This window comes from Argiope bruennichi, chromosome 11, assembly GCF_947563725.1.
Source record: "Argiope bruennichi chromosome 11, qqArgBrue1.1, whole genome shotgun sequence".
In the NCBI taxonomy this organism is placed as follows: domain Eukaryota; kingdom Metazoa; phylum Arthropoda; class Arachnida; order Araneae; family Araneidae; genus Argiope; species Argiope bruennichi.
The window spans coordinates 41,897,105-41,922,027 of record NC_079161.1 but is presented as its reverse complement, the minus strand read 5'-3'; the positions used below and the strand labels follow the sequence as shown (position 1 = coordinate 41,922,027).

Here is a 24,923-nt window from a genome sequence, read left to right as displayed (position 1 = left end):
AAAATTTCAGAAAACCATATACTTTATCTCTTTCAGTTGTATTATTTTTTATATTTTAGAAAGTTTTTTTTTTGTCTTTATTTTACTTGTTAAAATAAACCAAGCTATCTTCTTAAATTCTATTTTCTTCATGACAGTATAAAGGCAATTACCATAAAATGTTATTAGCTGAAAGAGTACATAAGTGAAAATGAGGGACTGTTTGAAAGTATAGATAACAAGCTTTAAAAAAGTCAAGAATATAAAAATATTTGAGATTGTTAACGAGAAAACAAATTAAAAGACAGAAATTACTAAAATAAAAAAAGATCAAAACAGAAATCTAGGTAGGACCCAATCAAATAAGTGCATTATTTCAGAACTTTTACACTTAGATTTTGAATCAAAGCCTTCAATTTTATATTTTATAGAATTAATGAATAATTTTTGACAGAAAGTAAAGGATTAAAAGTTCAAGCTCCCCCCCCCCTCTTCAGAACATTTGAGATGGCTTAATTCAACAACTTATCTCGTGTGATTACTTATGGTTTAAAAAATCCAATTCTTGGTTATCAAAATTTATATTCCAAAATAAATACATGATAATTTTTTCATGATAATTTGAAATTTGTGATAGCAGGTTAATTTTTTTTTAAAAATTTAGAAAAACTTTTGAAAAAAATTCAGTAAAAAATCATTAAAAACTTTTGTCCGCAAATATTAAAAAAAATTTTACAATATAAAAAAGCACCTAACAAATAAAGATAACTAATGAAGTTCTTACATTACTTCAAGAATAAATCAAAGCAAAAACTCAAGACAGCATTTTAACTTCAAAATCTGATTTATGGCTTTCGAAAATATCTTGGCTTCTTACACAAAGCAAAAAGAATGGAATTTAGTTTAACCATGGAAGATAAATGAATAGGATACTGGGCAATAGATAATTAATTTTACCTCCAAACATTTGGATGCAATAGCTAAAGGATGTGGGAAAAAAAGAAATTTATTGAACATTGTTTACTAACATTACTTTAATTGCTATATTCAACATTGCTTTAATCTAACCCCTTTTATTCATAGAATTTTGAGAAAATATAAACATGAATTATCTACTCTTGCACTGAAATGAAAAATTAATTCTATTCCTTGTCTTTCAGCATTAAAAAAAACATTACTATACTACAAGCTACATGAACACAACAAATGCTATAAAAAACTATAAAATAAGACTAAAAGCAATTGTACTCACAGAAACCAATATTGGTGGTAAGACGCGTGCCCTAAAAGAGCTTTCATGTTGTTGCAACCACTGCAAAGCTGTATATGCATCGGGAGACTTCTCGCGAAGTACCTCATACTTTCTATTTTCTTCATCAGATATCCTATATATTTCTTCTAATTTAGCTAATAAATTCATAATAAAGTTAATAAAAAGTTTCAAATTTGCAAAAAAATGAATAAATAATCAAAATTTTTGGTTACAAAAAAAAAAAAAATATTACTACAGCAATATGTCTTTTTGTTTTGTAAAACCAACAGTAAATGGCTTTTATTAAAATACAAAAGTCCATTTTTACACAATCAAAATTACCATTATGAACCAAGTGAAACAATAGAAAGTTATCTTTATTATTTGATAAAGGCTATGAAAATATTTTTAAGTAATATCAAGACCACATAAAAATAATTCTGATGTCATTAAAAATTAATGAAAAATATAAATGTAAAATTATGTATACCCAAACAATTTATTATTAAAAAAGATATGATCTAATACAAGGCATAAAAAGACGTGATTTCTCAATAACAAAAATGAAAAAAGAAATATCCATTTTAAATAATGATTAACCATTTATGTACTAATATTACAATTTGGAAATGATGAACTGACCAATCATTTAAAAATAAAATTTCATTCATAATGATTTAAAAAAAAACAGATAACCATAACTGAAATACTTCATTTTTTTAATGTAGAAAAAAAAAGCATAAGAAGGACAATGTAAAGGTGCTCATAAAAATGTTAATAACACCATAAATAACATAATGCCATTATGGGACCAAATGCTTTGAAATGGAGTATTGCCACCAGCCCATGCATCTTCAGCAATTCAGTCAAATCTTATAAAAAAAATTCAAATATAATCAGAATTTGCAAATCTCTATATTCTCCTAATGAGTTGTGTTTTCAGTTTGTTTATGCCATAGATCTATCAAATCCAGGATAGAATAAAAACTAGTACTTATATATGAAGGTCCAAAGCATTTGACTCTACTGTTATAAAAACCGTTGTCATTTAGCAATCTAATAACATTTAAAAATTCAAATAGATCGTTCTGTTTTCAGTTAGGCATACAATGCTGGGCCCTCATGTTAATCAGAAATCATCATACTACAGTAAAATTTAGTAATTCAAAGTTTAGAAATTAACTATTGGGTTGCCATAAAAATGGACATTCTGTATAAAACTTTTTAAATTATTTTTATTTTTTAGCTTTCATACTATAATAAAAAATAAAAGGAGAAAGGCAAGAAATATACTTAAATGAAATCTACCTTATAAAAAATATAAATAATTCTCAAAATAAAATGAAAATAAGTAACAAACATACATTTTTTTTTATACTCCAATGAATTCTTGCTTAAAGTTACTCTCATTACTTCAGAATCACAAGAAGATAACTGCTGTTTGATATTTTCATACTCTTTAGTATTTTGCTCCAATTTTTTCTGTAGAAGGGAGAAAAAAAAGTTATTTAAATATCATTTCACCAAAATACCACTAATATTTTATAGAAAGGGGGAGGGGGGAGGAAAATCATAGTAGTTATTAAGAGCCTTTTAGATTTTAACACTAGAAGGATCAAGACTGTCATTTTGATGGTTCTCAAATTTCATGCTTAAAAATCTTGATATAATTTATGTATTGTTCTAGAAGTTTATGAAACTGTTAATGAAATATAAGAACAATTATATTCTTATTTAATTTCCACCCAGACACTTTAACTTCCATAATCAATATCACTTATTTATATCATGACCTGTCAAAATTACGGCTTCAGCAATTGGATATCAATGCCTATTTAAATTCATTTATACATCTCTTTTAGACAATTGCTGGAAAAAATTTGAATTATATTTTTCATACACTGTCTGAAGAACTCTCTCGTGATTTTAGTTGAAGCAGAGAAGAAGCCTACTCCCAAAAAACAAGAATGGAGTGGATTGCACTCTAGAAAATTTAAAGTCTTCGTGAATGCAAATCTTGCCAAATTCGATTGTGCAACTAAATTAGAGCGATTTATATCTGTTATGCATGCAACAAATATGTTTGTCGCAAATGTTCGCAAAAGATAACATGCACTTCATAAATAATATACTCATAAATATGTACCAAATAGTTAGGTCATTCAATATCAAATACGATATCCTATAAATAAAAATAAATTGTTTTTTTTAAATTAATAATTAATGAATTATTATATAAAATGTTGTTTTTGTAAAAAATATATTCTTTTATTTATATAAACTAAGTCAATAAGTCAAGAGCTACAATGAAAGCCATGATGATAAAAAAAACTCAACAAGGGATATATTTAACAAATAGTTCTAGTGTTAAGCATAAAAAAAAAAAAAAAAGATCTACATTTATTTTTTATCAACTGCACATAAACATACACATATATGACAAGTCAGATAATATTTTAACTGATAAAAATAACTTTAATGAGAGTTCTGTTCTAAAATAACAAAAGCTACAATTGAAAACATCATTCATTTAAATTCTATCAACAACTGAAATGCCTCAGTTTCCAAGATAAACAAATCTACATTTATATAATACATAAATGATAAATAATTTTAAGAAGACTGGGAAAAACTACATTTAATATGGTTCAAAGGAAGAAAAATACTGCTTTTCGAAAAGACATTCATTTCAATTCCCAGGATACCTAGTAATTTCCATTTCAACTACGAAAATTTTATTATAATTCCTTTGATTCTGCAATTTTTAAAGTGAAAAATACACATTCTCACAGGTCAGAATTTCTTTTATTCCATAATACAGAAAAGCATGCCTATTTTCAAAAATAATTATCATGGTACAACAAGACTGAAATTTGATGAAAGTGATAGCCAGAATAAGGTGGAACAGCTTCTGAATGATAGTTATTCAGCTTAAAAACATTTTAAACAGCTATTAAGGTAAAATAAATTAAAAAAAAAAAAAAACAGCCATTCTAAGTAAAAAGGCCCAAGAGCCAATAAGAAGGTTATTTTGAAGTCAGTACAAGAAAAACAGCTACACTGCAACAAAAATTAACAGCACTTATCAAGTGAAATAAAATGTTATTCAATGAGTTTCAGCTAAAAGATAGGTATCGAACATAATGTTGTGGAACTTCCTCCACTAAGTTCGTAAAGTCAATGGGTTTAACTGTAGTGAGTGGGTGATGTAGTCAACACACCTTAGTAAAAAATGATGATGTTTATTAGCATGAAGATATGAATACACAGAAAACAAAACACAACCAAGACAAATACAAACAATACAGCACAAAAGTTCACAAGTAGTAATTGGTAGCTAACAACCACAGCACACAAAGTGGCCAAACAGAAGTCAGGAGGAGGAGGGAATCTACATAGCAATTATCTACAGTCTAACCAAATGCCTGCTATTCTCCATTGTCCCCTCATTTTAGCTGTATCTAGCTCCAACTTACTACTACACGAATCAATGCTGCCTCAATACTTGTCTCCAAAACTCGGTGCACAGTACCAATTCTCAATCCACTAATTGCTTGAGCGTCACTGAATGCTTGCATTTCGCTGGATTAATTGATTTGTAATGTGACTCGAAACTACTATGACTGTCTTTGGCCGGCATTTCATATTTTACGGAGAGGGGCCGAGAAGGTTCTTGAACAATCAAGGTTAACTCGGCTCCTATTCGCCTTATTGTGAAAATTCCTGAACTTTCCAGTATCATCCATTTTGTCACCAAACCTGGGAGTCGCAGATCCGGCATCTGATCAGTATCCAATAGAGTTGATCGAAAAACGGTTTTTCCTATTATGGAACTAACCATGCTGAGAAGCAACATTATAATCACAACAATATTTATGACATACCAACTTAATGCATTAAAAATTAAAAGTATTAAACATGCAATAAAATTACCAATTTAACACAAACAAAAAAAATGAAAGATTTTAAGGGGGAAAAAAGCAGAGCTTTAAAAAGCATATTCCTATACATCAAAAGGTGTGTAGATTATAAAATAAAAGCCAAAGGAAAAAATTTGTTTCGCAGTTAATGTCTATAGAGAAACATTAAATAAAATATAATTGAAAAACAGTTATCCTGTTAACAATATTGTAGAATCAATTATCACAGAATAACTAACAAAGTTATAGTAGAAAATCTGAAGCACAATGGTAGTGCTTAAGAATATTTTTATTATTATTTATAGCCCATTTTAGATGCAAATAAATAATAACATTAAAAGTTTAGTTACTTTCCAATAGAATCCCCTCTATCCATACTGTTGATGAACAATCAAATCAAAACTAATCACTAGAATTGATTGAAATAAACTGTGATTCACTCACAGAAAAAAATACAATGCTAAATTCAAAACAAAAATAAAGCAGAAAAAAATATTAATTAGCAATAATCTAAAACTCATCCATGATGTGAGAGCATAATAAATCATAATAAAAATAAAACATAATCAGTGGGAGTGGTCTCCAAAAAACTTTCTCGCATGTCTCTAATAAAAGTGCCATGACAGAGAACAGCACCTTACTTGGCACTGGCATACAATTAGGGATTGCAATACCGGTATTTTGAGCCATTTGTACAATTTCGTAATACCGGTTTTTCCGTATTTACTAGAAATTTTTAAAATTGTCTCCACTATATGTTCAGTTATCGCCAACATAACAAAATAGTATACGTTTTTGTTTTTATGTCTCCCTAACGGGCGAAATTAATTAACTAATTAATGGCTTAATTAATTTCTTAAATCTAAATTAGCGAAACATGGATTATCCCTGAAAGAAGATATTGTATCCATAACGACTAATGGAGCAACAGTTATGAAAAAAAGTTGGAAAGTTGATAGGTGCAAATCAGAAATTGTGCTATGCTCATGGAATTCAGTTAGGAATAACAGATGTATTCTACCAAAAAAATAAAGAACAGAAGAATCCAAATAATGTGGATATAGAAATTTCGGATTCCAACTTTGAAGAGAGGAAGAATGAGAGTGATATTGGCAATGAAGATAATGACAATGTAATTCTTGAAGAAGATATTGCTAATGAGGATGAAATATTAACCTATCAAGAATTGCTTCCTATAATTTATAAAGTTCGAAAAATTGTTAAGATATTTAAACATTCCCCTATAAAAAGGATATATTACTAAAGTATATACTAACTGAAAATAAAACAGAATATATGTTAATATTAGATTCTAAAACACGTTGGAACAGTTTACTCCTAATGATGGAACGATTTTTGAAACTGAGAAATCCAATCGAAAAAGCAATAATCGACTTAAACCTGTAAATTAATTTTTCACATAGTGAATTCGACTTAATATCCAGAACTACATCAGCTCTACTTCCAATAAAACTGACTATTGAGGCATTATGTCGGAGAGATTCTAATTTATTAACAGCTAATGCAACAATAAATTTTATGTTGCAGTCACTGAGAGAACAGTACACATCACTATCTGAAGAATTATATATTACATTGAAAAATCGAACAGAAGATAGGTATACCGAAATAGAAAATGTCTTATGGTATTTACATAATTATAATGATTTTAAAAATGAAAAAGTAGAAAAGAAAATAACCAATTCAAATCTGATTAAGTTTAGAGTAAATTTTCTTAAAATTTTTTTACCCACAAAACAATCCACATTCGGAAGAATTCGGTACAATTATCGAACATTATGATGTCACTACTGCCGATAGTGAAAAGGAATTGTCTCTTGAATGTGGATAAGTTTGTGGGTAAAAATTTTTTAAGAAAATTAGAATTAGCGATAAATAAAAAAATTTCATCGAACCAAAATACAATACAGAAATCAGCTATATCCAAAACCATCTGACGAGAAATCGATTTGTTTGAAGATGAGGGATTTAGAGGTAAATACTTGGAAAAAGTATATCGTGCATTGCTAACAGTACCACAAACTAGCGTAGATGCCGAAAGAGCGTTTTCGACAGCTGGTAATTATTACATAAAATTACTTTTAAGGCTTAATGACAGTACAAATGATGATTATGGTTTTTAAGATCACATTTCAAAAATTTGTAATAGTATCACAGACTGAATAGCGATATTTACACTTTTTTTGTGATTTAAATAAATAAGATGTTTTTTTACTTTTTTGTGATTATATACTGTTATAGTTTATAAGTTACAAATTATTTTTTGTGATATTTATACTCTCTAACAAAACTGGCAAATAAAACAAAGAAACACCTGTGTTTTCTTTCCTTTTCTAAAATTTCTAATACCAGTATTAAAACGGGTATCAAGATTTAAAAAATACCGAATACTGGTATTGAAATTTTGGTCCGGTATTGCAATCCCTACATACAATAGTTAAGAAGTATTGAATTTTGGCATGAAATCAGCCTTTTTACTGAATCTATCAGGTCCTCCTTGGTGTATTATTTAGTGAATAATCCCTGGCATGTATTAATGGTATACAAAAAATGAATTTATGTCTTTAACATATTTTCCTCAGCTGATTAAAGGAAAAAAAAAAACAACACAAAACTGCACTTGCAATTAAAATCCCATACAAAATTTGATATAATTAAACCATTGCGTTTTTAAATTATTGTGTTTACATATTTCTGAAAGTACAGACTGATAAACAATCAACCTGTAGATGGATATGGTCTATAGTAGATAGGTGTCTATAATACACTTGTCAAATTTCAAGCCAAATTCGTAGAGGGGTTGACTATTTGTTAATCTATACTTTCAGAAACAAGTAAAAATGGTAACTTAAAAATGCAAAGACTTAAATATATCAAATTTATTATGGTATTTTGCAACTACAAATGTGTGTTAATCAAAAACGTAAATAGTCTCATCCCCATTTATGTAACGTCACATATTTTTCGTTACGTTGAGATTGATCACATGATCAAAAGTCGAGGAGGAGGTGGTGACTTCCGGTAAGTTTGATATATAATAAGATGTCTTTGCTTTGATGCTTTACTTTTCTTCTTTTGGCTATCTCTTACTGTGTTTTCCCTTGAGTTAAATTAATGAAGGCATGAGTTATCTGCTTAGAGTATATTAACTGTTGTATTTCTGCATAATGAACTTTATGATGCCCAGCAGTTTTGAAATAAAGTAAGATTGGAAGGCATTTTTTGTTGTCACACTGTGCGACTCTGCTGCCATGTAGTTGTGGCAAATTCACACATGCGCACTGTGGTCTGATTGGTGACAACTATTTTCAACGTATGCAGACTTATGCAACGCATTTTTATGTCAGTTTTATGCTTTTGTGATTAAATTGTATTTATGTTAGTCATATATTTTTTGCATATGCTTATAGTTTAAAGTATATTGTTTTTTAAGTAGTTTATTTTAACCTGTTTTCGACCGATTATTTTAAATAATTCTGTTTATTTTCTTAGTGTTTGATGCATTTAAAATTAAACATTGTTAATTAATCGATATGTTCATGATGAATCTGAGAAAATTTTGTTGACAAATTCTTGAGATATTACATAAATTAAAAAATATATTCTTTAGTGCCCATAAAGTTTAAACGCTGAGTGACTCTATTTTCAGTAAATAATATTATATTAATTGCAGATTAATCATTTCCACTTTAATTTAAAGCATAAATTCTACAAGAGCTAACAGAAAATTAGATAGATACATATTATGTTATGGCTGAAGGCCTTTATAATATTATGAGTGAATTATATGAAATATTTTAATGAAGAAGCTATTAAAGTATTAATTACATACAATATTTAATTATTAAAATTAAAACGAACATTAAGATTGGCAAACCGGCTGGTCGCCAAAGGTGGTTAGTATATTAATATAATAATTTACTATATTAATATTTTATTAAAAATATGATTTTATTAAGATTCTGAAAGTTGATTTTTATAGAAAGATAGTTTTACTTTACAGATTTTCCATTCTTAAAACCAGCTTATTCATTAGATCTGCTAATACTTTCTTTCCTTTATAACATTTATTTTGTAGAGACAAAAGTATATGATTCATGAATTCCAAAAACCCTTTTTCATATTATCTACAGCAGTAATAAACTAATCCGAATTTCAAATATCTATTACTATATATTCTTTTAATCGCATGTAGTAATTAAGATTTTTTTCAAAATGAACTGAACAATATTGTTATTGCAGGACAGCAATTGAAAATATATGAATTTCTTATAAGGAGAATTGCAATAATTTGTTTTCAGATATTTGCCTTTCAAGCATTTATAATTAACCCATGAAAATATACAATTAGATTTCAATAAACTACTTACTTTTAGTATTTCCATTTCATCTTTTTTCTCTATTAAAATGCCCTTCAAACCTTCAATTTGCCTACTTATTGCAGTCAATCTATTAAAAAAAACAATTATAAATTATGTGCTATAAGTCTGTCACTATGATGCATTTTCACAAAGTACAAACACAATGAATGAAGTAAGTTCAACAAAACATTATTTTAAAAAAAGAAAGAAAAAAACATAATTATCAATTGCAAGAAAAAGAAATGCAGAAATTCAATAACAAAATAAAAACAGATATAAAAAAAAACAAGCCATTTTATTTGCAATGAATATTTTAAGGATAATCCTCAAGTAAATAATGAAGGGGGGGCATTTAAATAATTACAAAAAAAAAAAAAATCTAGTTTTATTAATTCATAAAAATGGAATAATAATGTATGCTAAATTAATAAATAAACTGATTAGATTACATAATCGCCATGAGTACATTTATTGTTTAAAAAAAGATATAAAACAAATCAAATGGTCTATAAAAGAAGCACCTAATAGACTACTATTTTTCTTTAACTAAACAATTTTTCTCCAAAGGAATGATAATACAGATATGATAATAAAAAGAATTGCAAAATAAATAGCATACATCAATAACTGAAACTTTTCAAATAATTAAGAATATACACAAACATCTTTAACAGTCAGTTAACTTTAAAAATTATTTTAAATAATACTATTTACTTATAATAACATTCTTCATTTTTTAAACTAACACTTGACAGGATGTATTTCAAACATCTAAATATTTATATTTACGAAAATAATTACCCCCTTTTTTTTTATCATTTTACTCCAAATAAATTTTAAATAATAATGGAAGAAATGCTTTTACTAATGCTGCAATTTTTAATCCATTTCAGAAATTTAAATTATGCAGGTCTAGATTAGTTTTAATATGTGAACTTGCATATCTTTAGAGATATCTTTAAAATTTAATTAGAAGAATAAATATACATATAAAATTAGATTTCTACTTACTTAGTGATTTGTTCCTCTTTTTCTATCATTTTGTTTTCAAAATTAATCTTGGCATTGTCAACCTATAAATAATTGATAATAAATCAAACATTAAAAAATTGAATCACAAAGTAAAATATCTGATTAGAATAGAAATCAATCAGAATCTGTTACAGCCAGATATTTTGCTTTGTAGTAAATTATAAATAAAAGTAGTGATATCTAAATAACGTCTAAAAAAATAATAGACACAAAAAAACAGCATAATTTATCATGCAATCTCAAGAAATCAATGAAGGAATTTAAAAAAAATAATAATAAAAGAAGAACAATAGTGAAACTCAAACTATTCTCCAAATAAAGATAGGTTGAAAATCATTCAGCGTATTAAATTACTATGGAATAGCAAAGAAGGCATACTTTCAATCTAAATGTTTCTGTGATTAAAATTTTTGGCTCCATAAAAAAGGCTTGATTTAGTTATGCAATAAAAGCAATGCTTGAGTCATTTGTTGCAAATATTTTAAGTGTGTCAGGAAAATGCTATGACAATCACAGCACTGATATCTTAAAAGTTTTCTCTAGCTTCTACCTTTCTATGATGTGACATCTACAACCATACTTTAATGCTGTAGATCAATTCTCTACAGATAATGTAGCTTGACTGCTCTTCATTATAATGATATTTGCAATTGATTTCTTAATTTAGATTATTTCCATTTATGACATCTTTAGTCATTAAAGCATGTTCATTTGAGATGGGCTATTTTGTAAAGGGTTCTCTATCTTTGTCTATATAAAAGTTTCTCTTAACCCCTTTTAACAACAATAAATCCATCTAATTATTTTTTGGCAATATAATTTTGCTAAAAAAATTTATAAATTAAGCAAAAAAAAAAAAAAAATTTACTTTCAATATTTATTTTAAGAGATAGTGGAAATTTCATTTACATCTATCATCCTCCAATTTATATCTGACATCATCTTCATCAAAGTAATTTAAAGTAATATTTGAATAATTAAAAAAACAACTTTATAATTTTGAACATAATGGTGTACTAGTATCCTTTATAAAAAAATATTATTGCATAAAAAATATATATACATCTTCATGATATGCTCCTAAACTTCCATAGTGTTTGGTTAGATTTTGCATACACCTGGAAACTTTTGCTTCCTAGAGAAAGAGAGAGAAAAAAAAATTATGACATATCATACAGTGATGTTTCTGATGTAAATGAATTTTCATCGCATAACAAATTGAGGTATATATTAAAAGTAGGCATTTTTTTAACTATGCATGTATCAGAAAAAAATAATCTTAAAATTATATTCATTCCTTCAACTCAATAAATTAAATTTGGGAGTTTAAACTATTTTGAAGTAAATGATTCTAGAAAAAATATTTTTCCAAGCAAATGATAATGTCTTCCTAGGACTTCTACACAATATTTTCACCACTGCAATGACAACAAAACTGTTTTCATCATTTTATCATGTGATTTTTTTTAACTGTTAAAAGCTATGGGACAAAGATTGTTTATTTTCGGCATAGTTTAAATGAAATTGCAAGACAACAAAAAACAAGGTGCATCAGGTAACAGTTTTCACTGCCAGTGAAACCATACGACTTTAATCCATAAGGAATAATTATCTAAATCCATATGAAGCAGAACATATGAAAGATTATTAAAATAAAGTGGCTTAAATATCTATCACAATCTAATACTTAAAAAATATCTATTGAGGAAACTATGAACAACAATTTATGTATTAAAATGACATTAGATGCAATCAATTTTTCAGGTAAAACAGCTGGTCATCAGAGGTGACTATTTTCTTACAATAAACACACAAATCTGTAAAGAAGAAACAATCTGATACTTCCAGATTGTTTGTTATTGCACATTTTTATATGCTTGTAACAAACAATTATAAAGGTATGAGTAGTCTCTCCTAAACTTCCTTGCATATTCTCTAATAAACTTGTCCTGCCTTAGAATGAACAATAATGGATTTTTTTTTTTTTTTTTGCATGAATTTAGCATTTTTACTGAATCTGTTGTACAATCTTTGGCATTTAATCTCTAGCATTTGGTTAATAGTATCTGAAAATCGAATTTAAGCTTTAGAAATGTTTTTCTTAACTAATTCAAACAAAGATTTGACGCAAAATTTGAAATGTAATCACAAAATCCTCCAGCCTAATTTGACATATTTAAGTCACTGTGTTTTTGAAATATAGCATTTACATATTTCTAAAAGTACCGACCAACAACAGTCAACTTATGGTTGATTCTGTCTGAAACTTTGAACTGTTTTTACACTATAGATATTAAATCTGTATATTGAATTTTATCTATCTAGCTCTCTTCACTTCTGAATTATTGTGTTAATTTATATTTGAACAGCCAGACAGATGGCTTTCCTCTGAATAAATTCTACACAAAATTTGATAGAAATCTGCAAATTTGGTGTAAAGACCGTATATCAAATTTCCTCCATCAAATTCAAAGTGGGAATTTGAGTTACCTTTTTCAGAAACAGACAGACATTTTCAAAAAATGTGTTTTTCAAACTCAGGGAGATCTAAAACGATGAGATACATGAAAACCTCGGGTTCAAACTTTTTGACGATTACAATACTTTCTCTATATTATGCCTACGAGAAAGTAAAAAAATAATGTCGCCAAGGTTTCCACTCTTAATCAAGACCATAATTTAAGGATCTTAAAGGACCATAAAATTAAATAACTTTGATTCAGAAACACAAACATACTCTCCAACATTGATTACCCAGTCATTGGTAATACTTTTGACCAATACATTACGCATAACATATTAGCAAAAAATTATCCAAGTTAAAACAAATATTTTAAAACATTATTCAAAGTGATTTAAGACATTTATTATGTATTAAATATATAACTGCAATTTCTTTTTAAAACAAAAATTACACAACACAATTTCACTGACCAAATAAATTAACACAACTTGCTAGACATGAATAATTTTATTTCATTAAATAGTAAGCATTTTTCTTTTCTTAAATCATAATTACTTAATTTAACATCATTATGAACTCCCATATTCATTTTTGTTATGGACAGCAACTTTTCTTAGTTTTTCATTATATATCTGCAACTCTAAATTTTTCACCTAATCTGCATAGCAACTACAGAAATTCTGTAGATGTTGGAGAGTATGTGCAAATAATAAAGTTATATAAAATATTTTCACCATTAATGCTGAAATGCACGGTTACTTTGTTACTTATTACATCTAAAGCATCAGTTATCTCCCCCTTCCACCAGAAAATTTTGGACCTGGGAAAAGGTAATGAATGACTCACACAGCCTTGTCAAACAACAGTAATAAAATATTAATCTTTGAATTTAATATTTTACAGGATCTATTCTGTGATCTTTGACAACTAATTCTTGGCATTTAGTAGTAGGTACCGGAAAATCGAATCTGTGTTTTAGCCACTTTGCTTCCAAACCATTGAAACTAAAATTTGACACAGAAATATAATCCTGGCAACAAAGTCACATCAGAATTACATTTCCAAATTTGATACATATCTACATTTTAGATGCTAAACCTGTGTACCAAATTTTATCTCTCTTTGTTTCATAGTTATTAGACTAATAAGCAGCCAAACAAAGACTTCCAGTGAATGAATTTTGCTTAAAATTTGATAAAAATCTAACAATGGTATAAAAATCATAAATTTCATCAATCTAGCTCTAAGCATTGAATTGTGTTTGCCACAGATCAAATTGCTTAGCACATTATTAGACAGACTCTTGCACTTCATATAAGTAAAACACACACACACACACACACACACACACAATAGAAACAGAAAATCAGAATTACATATGAAACAGGAAAAAATATTCTTAACAAATAATTGAATACAAACCAGTTCTTTAACTTTAGCTTCATAAATAGACAATTCAGATAAAAATTCTGCTTTTTCAGCTTGCAATTGACCGAAAACCTCCTCTTTTGTTGAAAGTTCCTCATTTAGTCGCTTCTTTTCATCTATTACTTTATTCAGCTTCTCTGATAAATACTGAAAATCCTGGAAAAGGTTTCAGAACTATTACATTCTTTCATATAATAGGAAATAAGATAATATATAGAGAATTAAGAAAACATTGACTTGAGCTAGTATGTAAAATAAACAAACTTGGATTGATACCATTTGGTGTTACACAAAACCTCTAGTCATTACATACAAAATATTCAAAATTACTATGAAATTGATGAGGTGTTCAAAGCTTTACAAAACTTATTTCCATGTAACTGATGCAAAAAAATACAGACAGTATAACCACAATCATAAATTAAAGAATAAACACTCATATATCATACACTTAAGATAACTGATTATGTTGTAAAAGTAATTTTTTTTCACTGAAAATTTCAAATTTCATTTTATGAATTAGATTAAAGCCTAAATTTCATAGATTCTAAAACAGTCTTTATTTTAAATGCAGGAAAGATAAGACTGTAGAAACAGCAGAGTTAATAATATAAAACAGAAAATAATAAAACAACAAGCTGTGATATTTTAAACAGTAAGCATCGATTTATTTTATTTTAATTGTATAATTCTCAAAAAAAAAAAAAAAAAAAAAAGCATTTGGAATTTTTATATAAATCTTTTTTCTACTCAAGCAATTTGTTTATTTCAGCCAAGACTGTTTAGTAAAATTTTAAAATAGCATTTGTGTACATAGATAAACTACAGAGCAAGAACATTTTTTTATACATTTTTTGAAGACTGAATATTTCATGATGATTTGCTTACAGAAAATATTCATATCTCAAAAACAATTGAATAAAACTTAAAAGAAATTAAATAAGTATATGTTGGAAATCTTTGAAAATTACTTCATTTAATCATGTAAACTAAAACAATTTTTATCTAGCGATCCATTACATTCTAAAAAATTGGAAAAGAATATGTGTGTGTGGGGGGGGCATTTCATTTTTTTCCCTACTTTATTTCTTAACATTGAAAATTTTGCTAAAATTTCATTAACTAAGGACGTTTTTTTGTTTTTGTTTTCCCCTCTTCTAATTATGATCTTTCAAGATTATTTCAGTTATTTGGTAATAAAATTGCTACAAAAATTATTTATAGATTGTTTTTTTTATTTGTTTTCAAACCCAGTCAGATTCTTTAATCCCAATACAAATTAAGAAATTAGCATTTGCATAGGAAAAATAAACATACACACATATTACACAGTACATTAGAAGCTTTGTTCCAACAATGGAATCTTTCATCCTTAATATTCAAAAACACTCACACCAAAACTAATCACTAAAATCAAATTGAAACAAATAGTGATCCATTAAACAAATAATAATAATAATAACGAATGAAATAAATACATAAATAAAAAAAGGAACTGAATAAAATTTTTATTTAGTTTGGTTCACAATGGGAAAATATAATGAATCAGAATAAAATGTCAGACCAGACCACAGCTTCTTGGCTTTTACTATTTACTCATGCTGAAGTTTATTTGCAAAATGATAAATCAGACAATTCAAATATTGGAAAAAAAAAAAAAAAAAGAAGAAGAAGAAGATTTCTATTATAGCATATTTAGTTAATATTAAGACATGTTCATAAAAATATTGTTTCACAAATTCCATTACAATTCCTCCATAAAGTTGGTGAAGTCAATGGATTTGCAAAATAGTAGATAGTACAATCAGCAGGCCTCAATAGCAAATAATGACACTTATTAATACGAAGACACAAATACACAGCTGAGACGTACACAAGCAACACACTGCAGCACTCACAACAAACAGAAGCCCATAAGTAGTAATCGGTTGTAAACAATCACAACAGCACACAAAGCAGCCAGGAAGAACTCAGCAGCAGGAGGGAATCTACATAGTTACTCTCTACCATCTCCCCAAATGCCATTCTCCACTGTCTCCTCATTTTAGTTGTACTCAACTGCTGTCTCATTATTATATGACTGGCTACTCCATACGACTTAATGCTGCTTCAATACTTGTGTCCAAGATTCAGTACACTGTACCAATTCTCAATCTACTAATTACTAGAGCTCCATTCAACTCTTGCACTTCGCTGGACTGATTCAACTAATTCGCATTGACTCGCTACATGATTCTATTACTCGACCGTCTTCGACTTGGACTGCTGTGCCTTTTCAGTTTCTGGAGCAGGGCAGAGGAAGCTCTCGAATAATCAAGCATATATCATTGGTTCTATCACCAAAATTATTGAAGATTCTAGTATCATCCATTTTATCACCAAGCCTGAGGGTTACTGATCCAGCATCCAATGGAGCTGATCGTAAAATAGTCCTTTCTACGACGAAACTAACCATGCTGGGAAGCAACATTACAGATTCATAACTAGTTAAAATTTATTTAAGCTTAGCAGACATTAGCCCTTAAATCTTTTTGAACTATTTAGTGAATCAATCTATAGATCAAACAACTCCAGCCAACTTAATCCAACTCAGTTAAAAAGTGCAAATAACACAAGTGATTTATGCTGTAACCAACTATTTGTTCAACATTTCAACATACTGACAGCTGACTAAAATTAAATTTCAAAGATAACTACTTCAAAGAGATGATTATTCTTCTTGAATGCTGTATTTACTTATGGGCTTTATTTAGATTGTAGGTTCCCAAAGTGGTCCAGGTGGACCCCCAGAGGTCCATAGGAGACCACACAGGGGTCCACGTAGACATGAAAAGAAAACAGGGGTTCACAAGTTGTGTTTGTAATAATAAATGTTTATAATTTTGTATAACCACAAGTATTATTTTAATAAATAGGACACAAGAAAATGTGCTACTTTTTTTTCTTCTTAACACCCCCAATTTAGGGTGATATTTTTTAGGAGTTTTGGGAATACAGTAGAAATGTAGCAGCAGGGGGTCTACCAAAAATAGTAAAACTTTGAAAGTGGTCTACAAGAAAAAAAGTTTGGGAACCTCTGATTTAGATCATTACAAGATTCCCTAAATTCAATAGTATTTTTATATCAAATATTAAAAACAAAAAAATCAAGGTGATTACTGTATTCATACATTTAAAAAAAACATAATAACTTGTAAGTTACATCCACATCAATATATATGCAGTTATATGTAATACTTAGCTTTACTTACAAATTTAACAAACATTACTTAATTTCATCAACAAGATTTAAATATTTTTTTTCAAAATGGGGGGATGAAGTAAATTTCCCCAATGGTTTACATTATTATTATATATTATAACAGAGAATCAATTTAAATATTTATTAAATAAGCCCTGGTTTAACTTGATATACAGAAAAGTACTGTTTAAATATATTTCAAGGAACTGCTATAAAACAGAAAAGATGCAAAATGAAAATTTTAATGAATAATTTTGATTATAGAAATGTTATATTACAGCTGCAAATTCATTTAAAAATAATAATTTTAGGGTCTTTTAAGGCAGTACTAATATAATATTGCAATTATGCAGTAATTATTACTACGCAATAAGCTTAAAAATAACTAAGCTTAGCTTGTGCAAATAACTATTTGGCTTTAAAACTTAACTATAGTTTTAAAGCTAAATAATTATCACAAAAGTGAGAAAAATTGTATCGTTGCTGCATATTTTGACTACTATTTCTGGATTGCCACTCAAATCTGGGAAAAAAATCCCCTGCGTTTTCTCTCTTTTATTTCCTCCCTGTACCTATATTCAAGATATGAGAATATGTGCAAATAGTACTCATGTGCTAGTTATAATACAATATAATTTTGAGGAGTGGGAAAAGCAATGAAAGGAAACAAGAATTTAACATTATTTGAAATGATAGTATATTAAAAGAAGGTTTGTATTTACATAAAAGAATTCTTTTTATTTATTATCAGGAATTTATTAAGACAAAATTAATATATTAATGAGGGGGGGGGGGATATGTTACCTGTCATGCTGTTTGTATTCAACAAATGGATTTTGTGGAACTACTAGAACCCATTCAGAAAAATCAGGATAGATTTTTTTTAATCTATTCAATTTATATTAAATACAGATTTTGAGCAGCTCATTGACTTAAGAAAATACTCTAATCGACTTTGAATAAGCTGACAGTTTCTCAAATAATTAACAAATCATCCAACATACACAAGTATAGTAGACTAAACACCATGCTGCTTTCCGCAAATTGAATGTTCTTGCCACAGAAATTCATTTTATTCCTTCACGCAGTTATAGAAATCTTGTGCATGCTCATTAGCAGCAATTCGGGAATGTCATAGAAAAAGAGCAACTGTCTGGCAAATCAAAATTGGACGGATCTATACAGAAAAAAAAAAAAAAAAAAAAAAAAAAAAGGAAAGTGTAAAAAAGGGTTGAGTCTTCATTACAAAATCGCAAAAGGTATTATTTCATTTTTGGAAACTATGACAATGATTTTAAATTCCTGCAATCTTTAGAGATTGGCACTTTTCAGATGGGAGAAAAATAACTAAGAAATTTAAAATTTAATATATTTCCACATTTTTTTTTAAAGAAAATATTCAAATTTTCCTGTCAATTTTTAAATTCCCAACCTTTTCCCGATTTTCCCGGTGGCACAGCAACCTTGTAATTGCAGACTGCTTATTTATTTGAAATAACTTATGTAGGCATTACATATAAAAATAATCTTACATTATGTGCATGAATATTTACTTACAAAAGCCTTCTTTCTAATATGAAGGACTTGCAACTGTTTTTGCAATTTTATTCGTTCTTCCTGCTTTTCAATATCGGGTTTAAGTCTTTCATTTATTTTTTGTTCAGAAATCTTAGTGTTGTCAAGTTCTTCCAAAGTTTTAGCAAGGTAACAGAATTCCTTTCTCAGTGTTTTCAATTCATCAAATAAACTGACCAAACTTGAATCCCCAATCTACATAAATAAATAAATAAAAATAAAGAAAGAAAGAAAGATAATTTACAAACAGCTTATATTTTATAAAAATCCTAAAAAACGGATTTTTTTCTCAGATTTTCATCTCACATTTCCTATAAATCAAAAAATCATACTTCCATGCATTTTAAAAATCATTTTATGTTTTATTGCATTAAAACTTTTTTTTTAATCTTTGATGCCAATTGAAATAAAGAACATTAGGGAAATTAAGACCTCAGAACAGAAAAAGATCTTGAAATTAAATTAAGACCTTTACATGGGCCCTAGAAGAATTTTGATATTTACGGCATTTTTTTAAAGACATGAAGCAGTCCTGCTAAATAATGCGATTATTTATATATATTTTTTGGCATTCCACTAAGTATTAAGATAAAACATATTTTTACACTCTCACATATGACAGTGGAACCATAGTCACCTTACAGTGATTCGCAATGTGGCATCTATATTCTTTCTAAAGCTTAAAGTACTTCAAATTTTGTTTATTAACACTGAATAAGGTAGGTTTTAGTAAAGCTTCGTGACAATCGACTATAAAATTAATCTTTTAATAATAAGACATTTTCAGAAATAAAATATATTTACAACTCAAGCAATTCCAGCTATTTCAACTAATATAAAAATAACTGCTACCTAATATTATCCAGGACATAAAGAATTCAAAATAATAAAAATTGATATAAAGACAAAGAAAATACTTGAAAGTATCAATATTTGGAAAATGTAATTTAATCACTCCAACAAAAGAAAATTAAAATTTATTTCTCATATTTAATTTTCATAAAATAAAATTTTTAAAAATGCAGAAAAAAAATTTTAAGATAAATTTCAGCTTTCAATAAGAGGAATGGTATGCTAAATTTTCTAAAAATTTCTTTAGCAAAATAGTTAGTTAATAACTTAAAAACAACATTAATGTTAAAATTACACATTAAACGTGGAAAAGAAGCAATTAGCAGATCATTGCAGAAAAATAAGAATTGATAAAGAATGTCAATTTTTTTATCAATATCACTTTACAAAATCTTTAGTTAAACCAACAAAATATATCTCTTAAGAAAGTTTACTAAATAACTAAGCATAAATTATATCATATGCTCATGCAAGAATACATGGAGGAGAGCAAGAATAACTGTTTCTATCTAAAAAATGTTACAGATTCGTATCAAATTAATAATCAAAACAAAAAAAATTATAAATACTGCTTGAATCATATTCATAAGCCTCTGCTTTTTGTCCATTTTTGAAAACTCTGCCACTTTTTCTTGAGGCAAGAACTGGCAAAGATTCCCCATGTCAATATTATACTTCTTCATAATGGCTGTAATCTATTTAAAAAAAATCATAATTTTCATTGAATAAATCATTTTGTTACAATATATTAAAAAAAAATTTAATAAAAAAGAATAATGGATATAAAAGTTATGATATAATCCAAAAATACTACTCTATTAAAGTTTGATACTCTAAATATATAATTACACAATTGTTACCATAATTACAGTATTACCCATTTTGCATTTTACACTTTTCAGTGCATCAGAGGAATAGTAGGTAAACTGGAGAAAGCATAAATTTTAAGAAAAGTTTCACATGCATTGCCATACCTTCTGATATTGATTATCTAATCCTCAATAAAACTTTTTACCGATATGTATAAAATAGCATCAACAAATTATTTAACAGTAAACATTTTTAAAAATAAAACTTAATTTAAAACAAATATTTTCCCCATTGTTCACAACTGTTTAATACACATTTATTATTGAGTAACTATATAAATGAAATAATTTCATTTAATAAATACCACTACATGATTTTGTTGATCAAATAAATTAACACTATTTGTTACACATTTACAATATCTATATATCCCTAACTCCATGATTTTTACTTAATTTCCGTAGCTTGCAAACATAGAAAATGTAAAAAGGGCCAACAAAAAGTTTTGGAAACAATGAGAAAACATTGAAGACAGCAGTGTAAATATAGGGTAATACTAAATTTATTCAATAAGCAAAAAGCTTTTCTAAAACAACATATGACATAAGTCAACATATGACATTTTAATAAAGGTACAGAAGATTGTAAATTGGGGGGGGGGGGGAATTGAATGTATATTGTTACGAATCTGTGATGCGGCTTTCCAGCATAGTTGGTTCCACGGGAGGTCCCGGAGCTTGGCGACGATTTTGGCGCCAAAATAGGTTATACCCGAAACATCGAGAATTTTCCCGACCTGTCCAGTAGGAACGGAGATACGCCTCGAACGTTCCTGATTCGTTGAGAGGCTTCTAGCCCCACCTCCTGAGACCTATAAAAGGAAGCATCCGCAGCTGCCGGGCAGTGGTGAATTGAGTAGTCGGAAGCGACAGAGAAGAGTGGTCGTGGACCAGTGGAGTCGTCATAGTGGTTAATTGAGTCATGGACCAGTGGAGTCAAAGAGTAGTCGGAATCGACAGAAAGACCTGGCCTTCCAGAGATTAGCGGAGCAGCGACGGAGCCAAGTGAGTGTGGAATTAAGTTGTGCGCTACGGTCTGCATCAGAGTCTGTTGTGTGCTGTTGTCTGAACGTCTTGGCTGAAGATAATTGTGTGCTGTATATAGTTGTCGTCTTTGTGTTGTCCTGTGTGTCTTGGTGCAAATAAACGTCGTTGTTTCATTTTCTACTGCCGCCTGCTGATTAAGTGTTCTCCACACCATATAACTCCCACTATCCAAACGAACCCCGGAAATTTCGTAACAATATCATTAATTTTTTTAGACTTGTTAATGAGTGATTTTTTTTATCTAATCCTTATTATTATTATTTTATTTTTATCTAATCATTGGTAGTAAAAAACACATAGTCATTAGCAAATAAAAAACTATGTAGCAATTGTTGTGCTTATTTCACACATTGTATAAAGATATATTTTGCAGAAAACTTATGAGTGGCAGATATTTTTTCATGAATTTTGAACACAAATTGATTAAATACATACATTTACATGACCTGACAGACTGCAAAATATATATAAGTGAATATACATATATACACAGATATATTTCATATTCCCATATGAAATACGTTAAATTAATTAAACTGAATTTCACTCCACTGTATTTAAAAACAATTATTACATTTGTAGAAAATTTTGTTTTTAATATCACTAAGCAATGTTGTATGGGGGAGTGAAACATTGCATCTAAGAGAGAAGTTATTAGATTTTATGAAGCAGTTTCAAGAACTTTATGATAATTAAAAATGCCATATCTCATCCAACAGTTAAGTGGTCGCTCACAATTTAATGTTTATTTGTACAATAAACTAAATAAGTGAGTGGATGCACTAGGACTTTTACAATTTTTCTTTCATTTGTTTATCTTAACTTTTATGGCAACAGCTTTATATATAAATTATTTTTATAGAATAAAAATTCAGTTGATTGGAAAAACTTTGGCTCAACATTTTTAAAAATCTGATCAGAACTAAATTATTTTGAAATTTAAGGAATAGGTTAAATTTCTTGAAACAAAGTCATATTGTTAATTATAAAAAGAGACAAAATACACAGGCTCTGTATATTTGAAGAGAGGATGAAAAATATAACCTTGTTCCCCATCACACTATTGCATCTCGAATTCCTATTGCTGGTAGATTTTGCATTTAATAGTTCACTGCCCATAAGCTATGTGTCCACTACAAGAATACTTCCAGACGAATGTCTATGTTTACAGCAGGAATTATAGAAACAGGTTTCTGTAAGGAACATCCAGGGAAGAGGAATCGGATGGAAGTCAAGGGGTTATTTTTTTAAATTGGCATAATTCGAAGTGATAAAAATTCAAATTCAGAATACTTACACATATAAACTTTGCAAAATTAATTATGTTGCTGAAAGCTGGTTCATATTGAAAGTTACAAATCAAAGTTAGAATTTTAAGAAAATATAAAAATTGATAGTATGGTAATTGTTAATTTTATGTTAATTTCGGAAAATAGTATATAATATACTTTAAAATATATATACAGTGGTGGCCAAAAGTGTGGACATTTTTTGAAAGTTTCATGTTTTTCAACACTGCGTGCTTGTAGAATATATTAATTTTCACTTAAATACAAATGTTTATATATCAAATTGAAGGTAATTTATTGTAGAATTTAATAACAAAAACAGTATTATAATATCTGTATTACAAAAAAAGTTACGCTCATTTTAGTAGAACAAACAAACACAAATCGTTTTGAATAATGACGTGTTTTGCAATAAAAGGGTACTAGCCAATCACAAACACTGTTCTGAGGACCCCATCAAATGTCTGTAACTATAGTTTAGGTTATTTGGTATGAAAAATAGTTATTGTTGTGGAAATATTTTGCGGAATGATGCATACAAGTACAATTAAATAGAGTATTGCTGTTTTTGAATATTTTAAGTCCTTTTTTCTAATTAAACTAATTTTAAACAATGTCACCAACAAGAAGAACTGATTGGACATCTACAAAAAGAAGCCGAATTGTCATATTGAGAGAAATTGTCCTCTCTTATGCTGAAATTGCAAGACAAGTTGGTGGTTCAGTGACTTGTTCTGGTGTACGAAAGTTCTGTTTACTTTGTGAAAAAACGAAATCAGTGGAAAATAAGGCCAAATCAGGCCGAAAAAAGTGCACAAGTGCTACTGCCGATAAAAAAATTAAATGGCTATGCCTTCAAGATAGAAAAATTTCATCAGATGCCATTAGATGTTAAATGAATGCAGCGGGTATTGCAGTAAGTTCAAGAACAATAAGAAGAAGGTTATCAGGATTTGGACTACAAGCTAGAATTCCAAGGAAAAAACCATATTTAAATCAAAAGCAACGCGAAAATCGAGTTAAGTGAAAAGAACACATTAAATGGTCAGAAAATCAATGAAAGCAAGTAATCTGGAGCGATGAGACTAAAATATCGCTCTTTGGAGTGATGGTAGAAAATACGTGAGACGTAGAGTAGGTGAAGGACTTCATCCTGATTGCATTGAAGTAACTATAAAAACTACAACAAATGCCATGATTTGGGCATGTATTTCTGCAGATAGTGTGGGCCGAATTCAAGTGATTGATGGCATCCTGAATGCTAAAAAATACATCGAAACTGTCCTGGAACCAAAATTGATACCTTCCATTAGGGATTTCTTCCCCAACAAAGCACCATTTATTTTTCAGCAGGATTGAGCTCCATGCCACACAGCAAAAGTATGCAAAGCATGGTTTCAAAATAAAGGCATAGATGTATTACCATGGCCAGGAAACAGTCCTAATCTCAATCCAATTGAAAATTTGCGGCAACGTTTGAAAATTCTTGTACGAAAAAAACGTTCCTCCAATAAAAGACAACTTATTGAATCTATAATTGATTCTTGACACCATGTGATTACGAAAGATGAACTCCAAACACTCGTTCACTCG

The 24,923-nt window shown here is 28.4% G+C and overlaps 1 protein-coding gene across 2 annotated transcripts in view; it reads right to left on the bottom strand.

Annotated features, from left to right (window-relative positions):
* The window catches only part of LOC129957387 (structural maintenance of chromosomes protein 5-like), an 80,136-nt gene that overhangs the window by 47,493 nt on the left and 7,720 nt on the right, over positions 1 to 24,923 (bottom strand). For both annotated transcript variants that reach the window (XM_056069687.1, XM_056069688.1), the window contains exons 4-11: positions 20,695 to 20,820; positions 19,256 to 19,468; positions 14,452 to 14,613; positions 11,629 to 11,700; positions 10,545 to 10,606; positions 9,543 to 9,621; positions 2,596 to 2,713; positions 1,232 to 1,386 (exon numbers count right to left, since the gene is read on the bottom strand). In XM_056069687.1, coding sequence (XP_055925662.1) covers positions 1,232 to 1,386; positions 2,596 to 2,713; positions 9,543 to 9,621; positions 10,545 to 10,606; positions 11,629 to 11,700; positions 14,452 to 14,613; positions 19,256 to 19,468; positions 20,695 to 20,820 — 987 coding nt within the window. The remainder of the gene's footprint in view (positions 1 to 1,231; positions 1,387 to 2,595; positions 2,714 to 9,542; positions 9,622 to 10,544; positions 10,607 to 11,628; positions 11,701 to 14,451; positions 14,614 to 19,255; positions 19,469 to 20,694; positions 20,821 to 24,923) is intronic.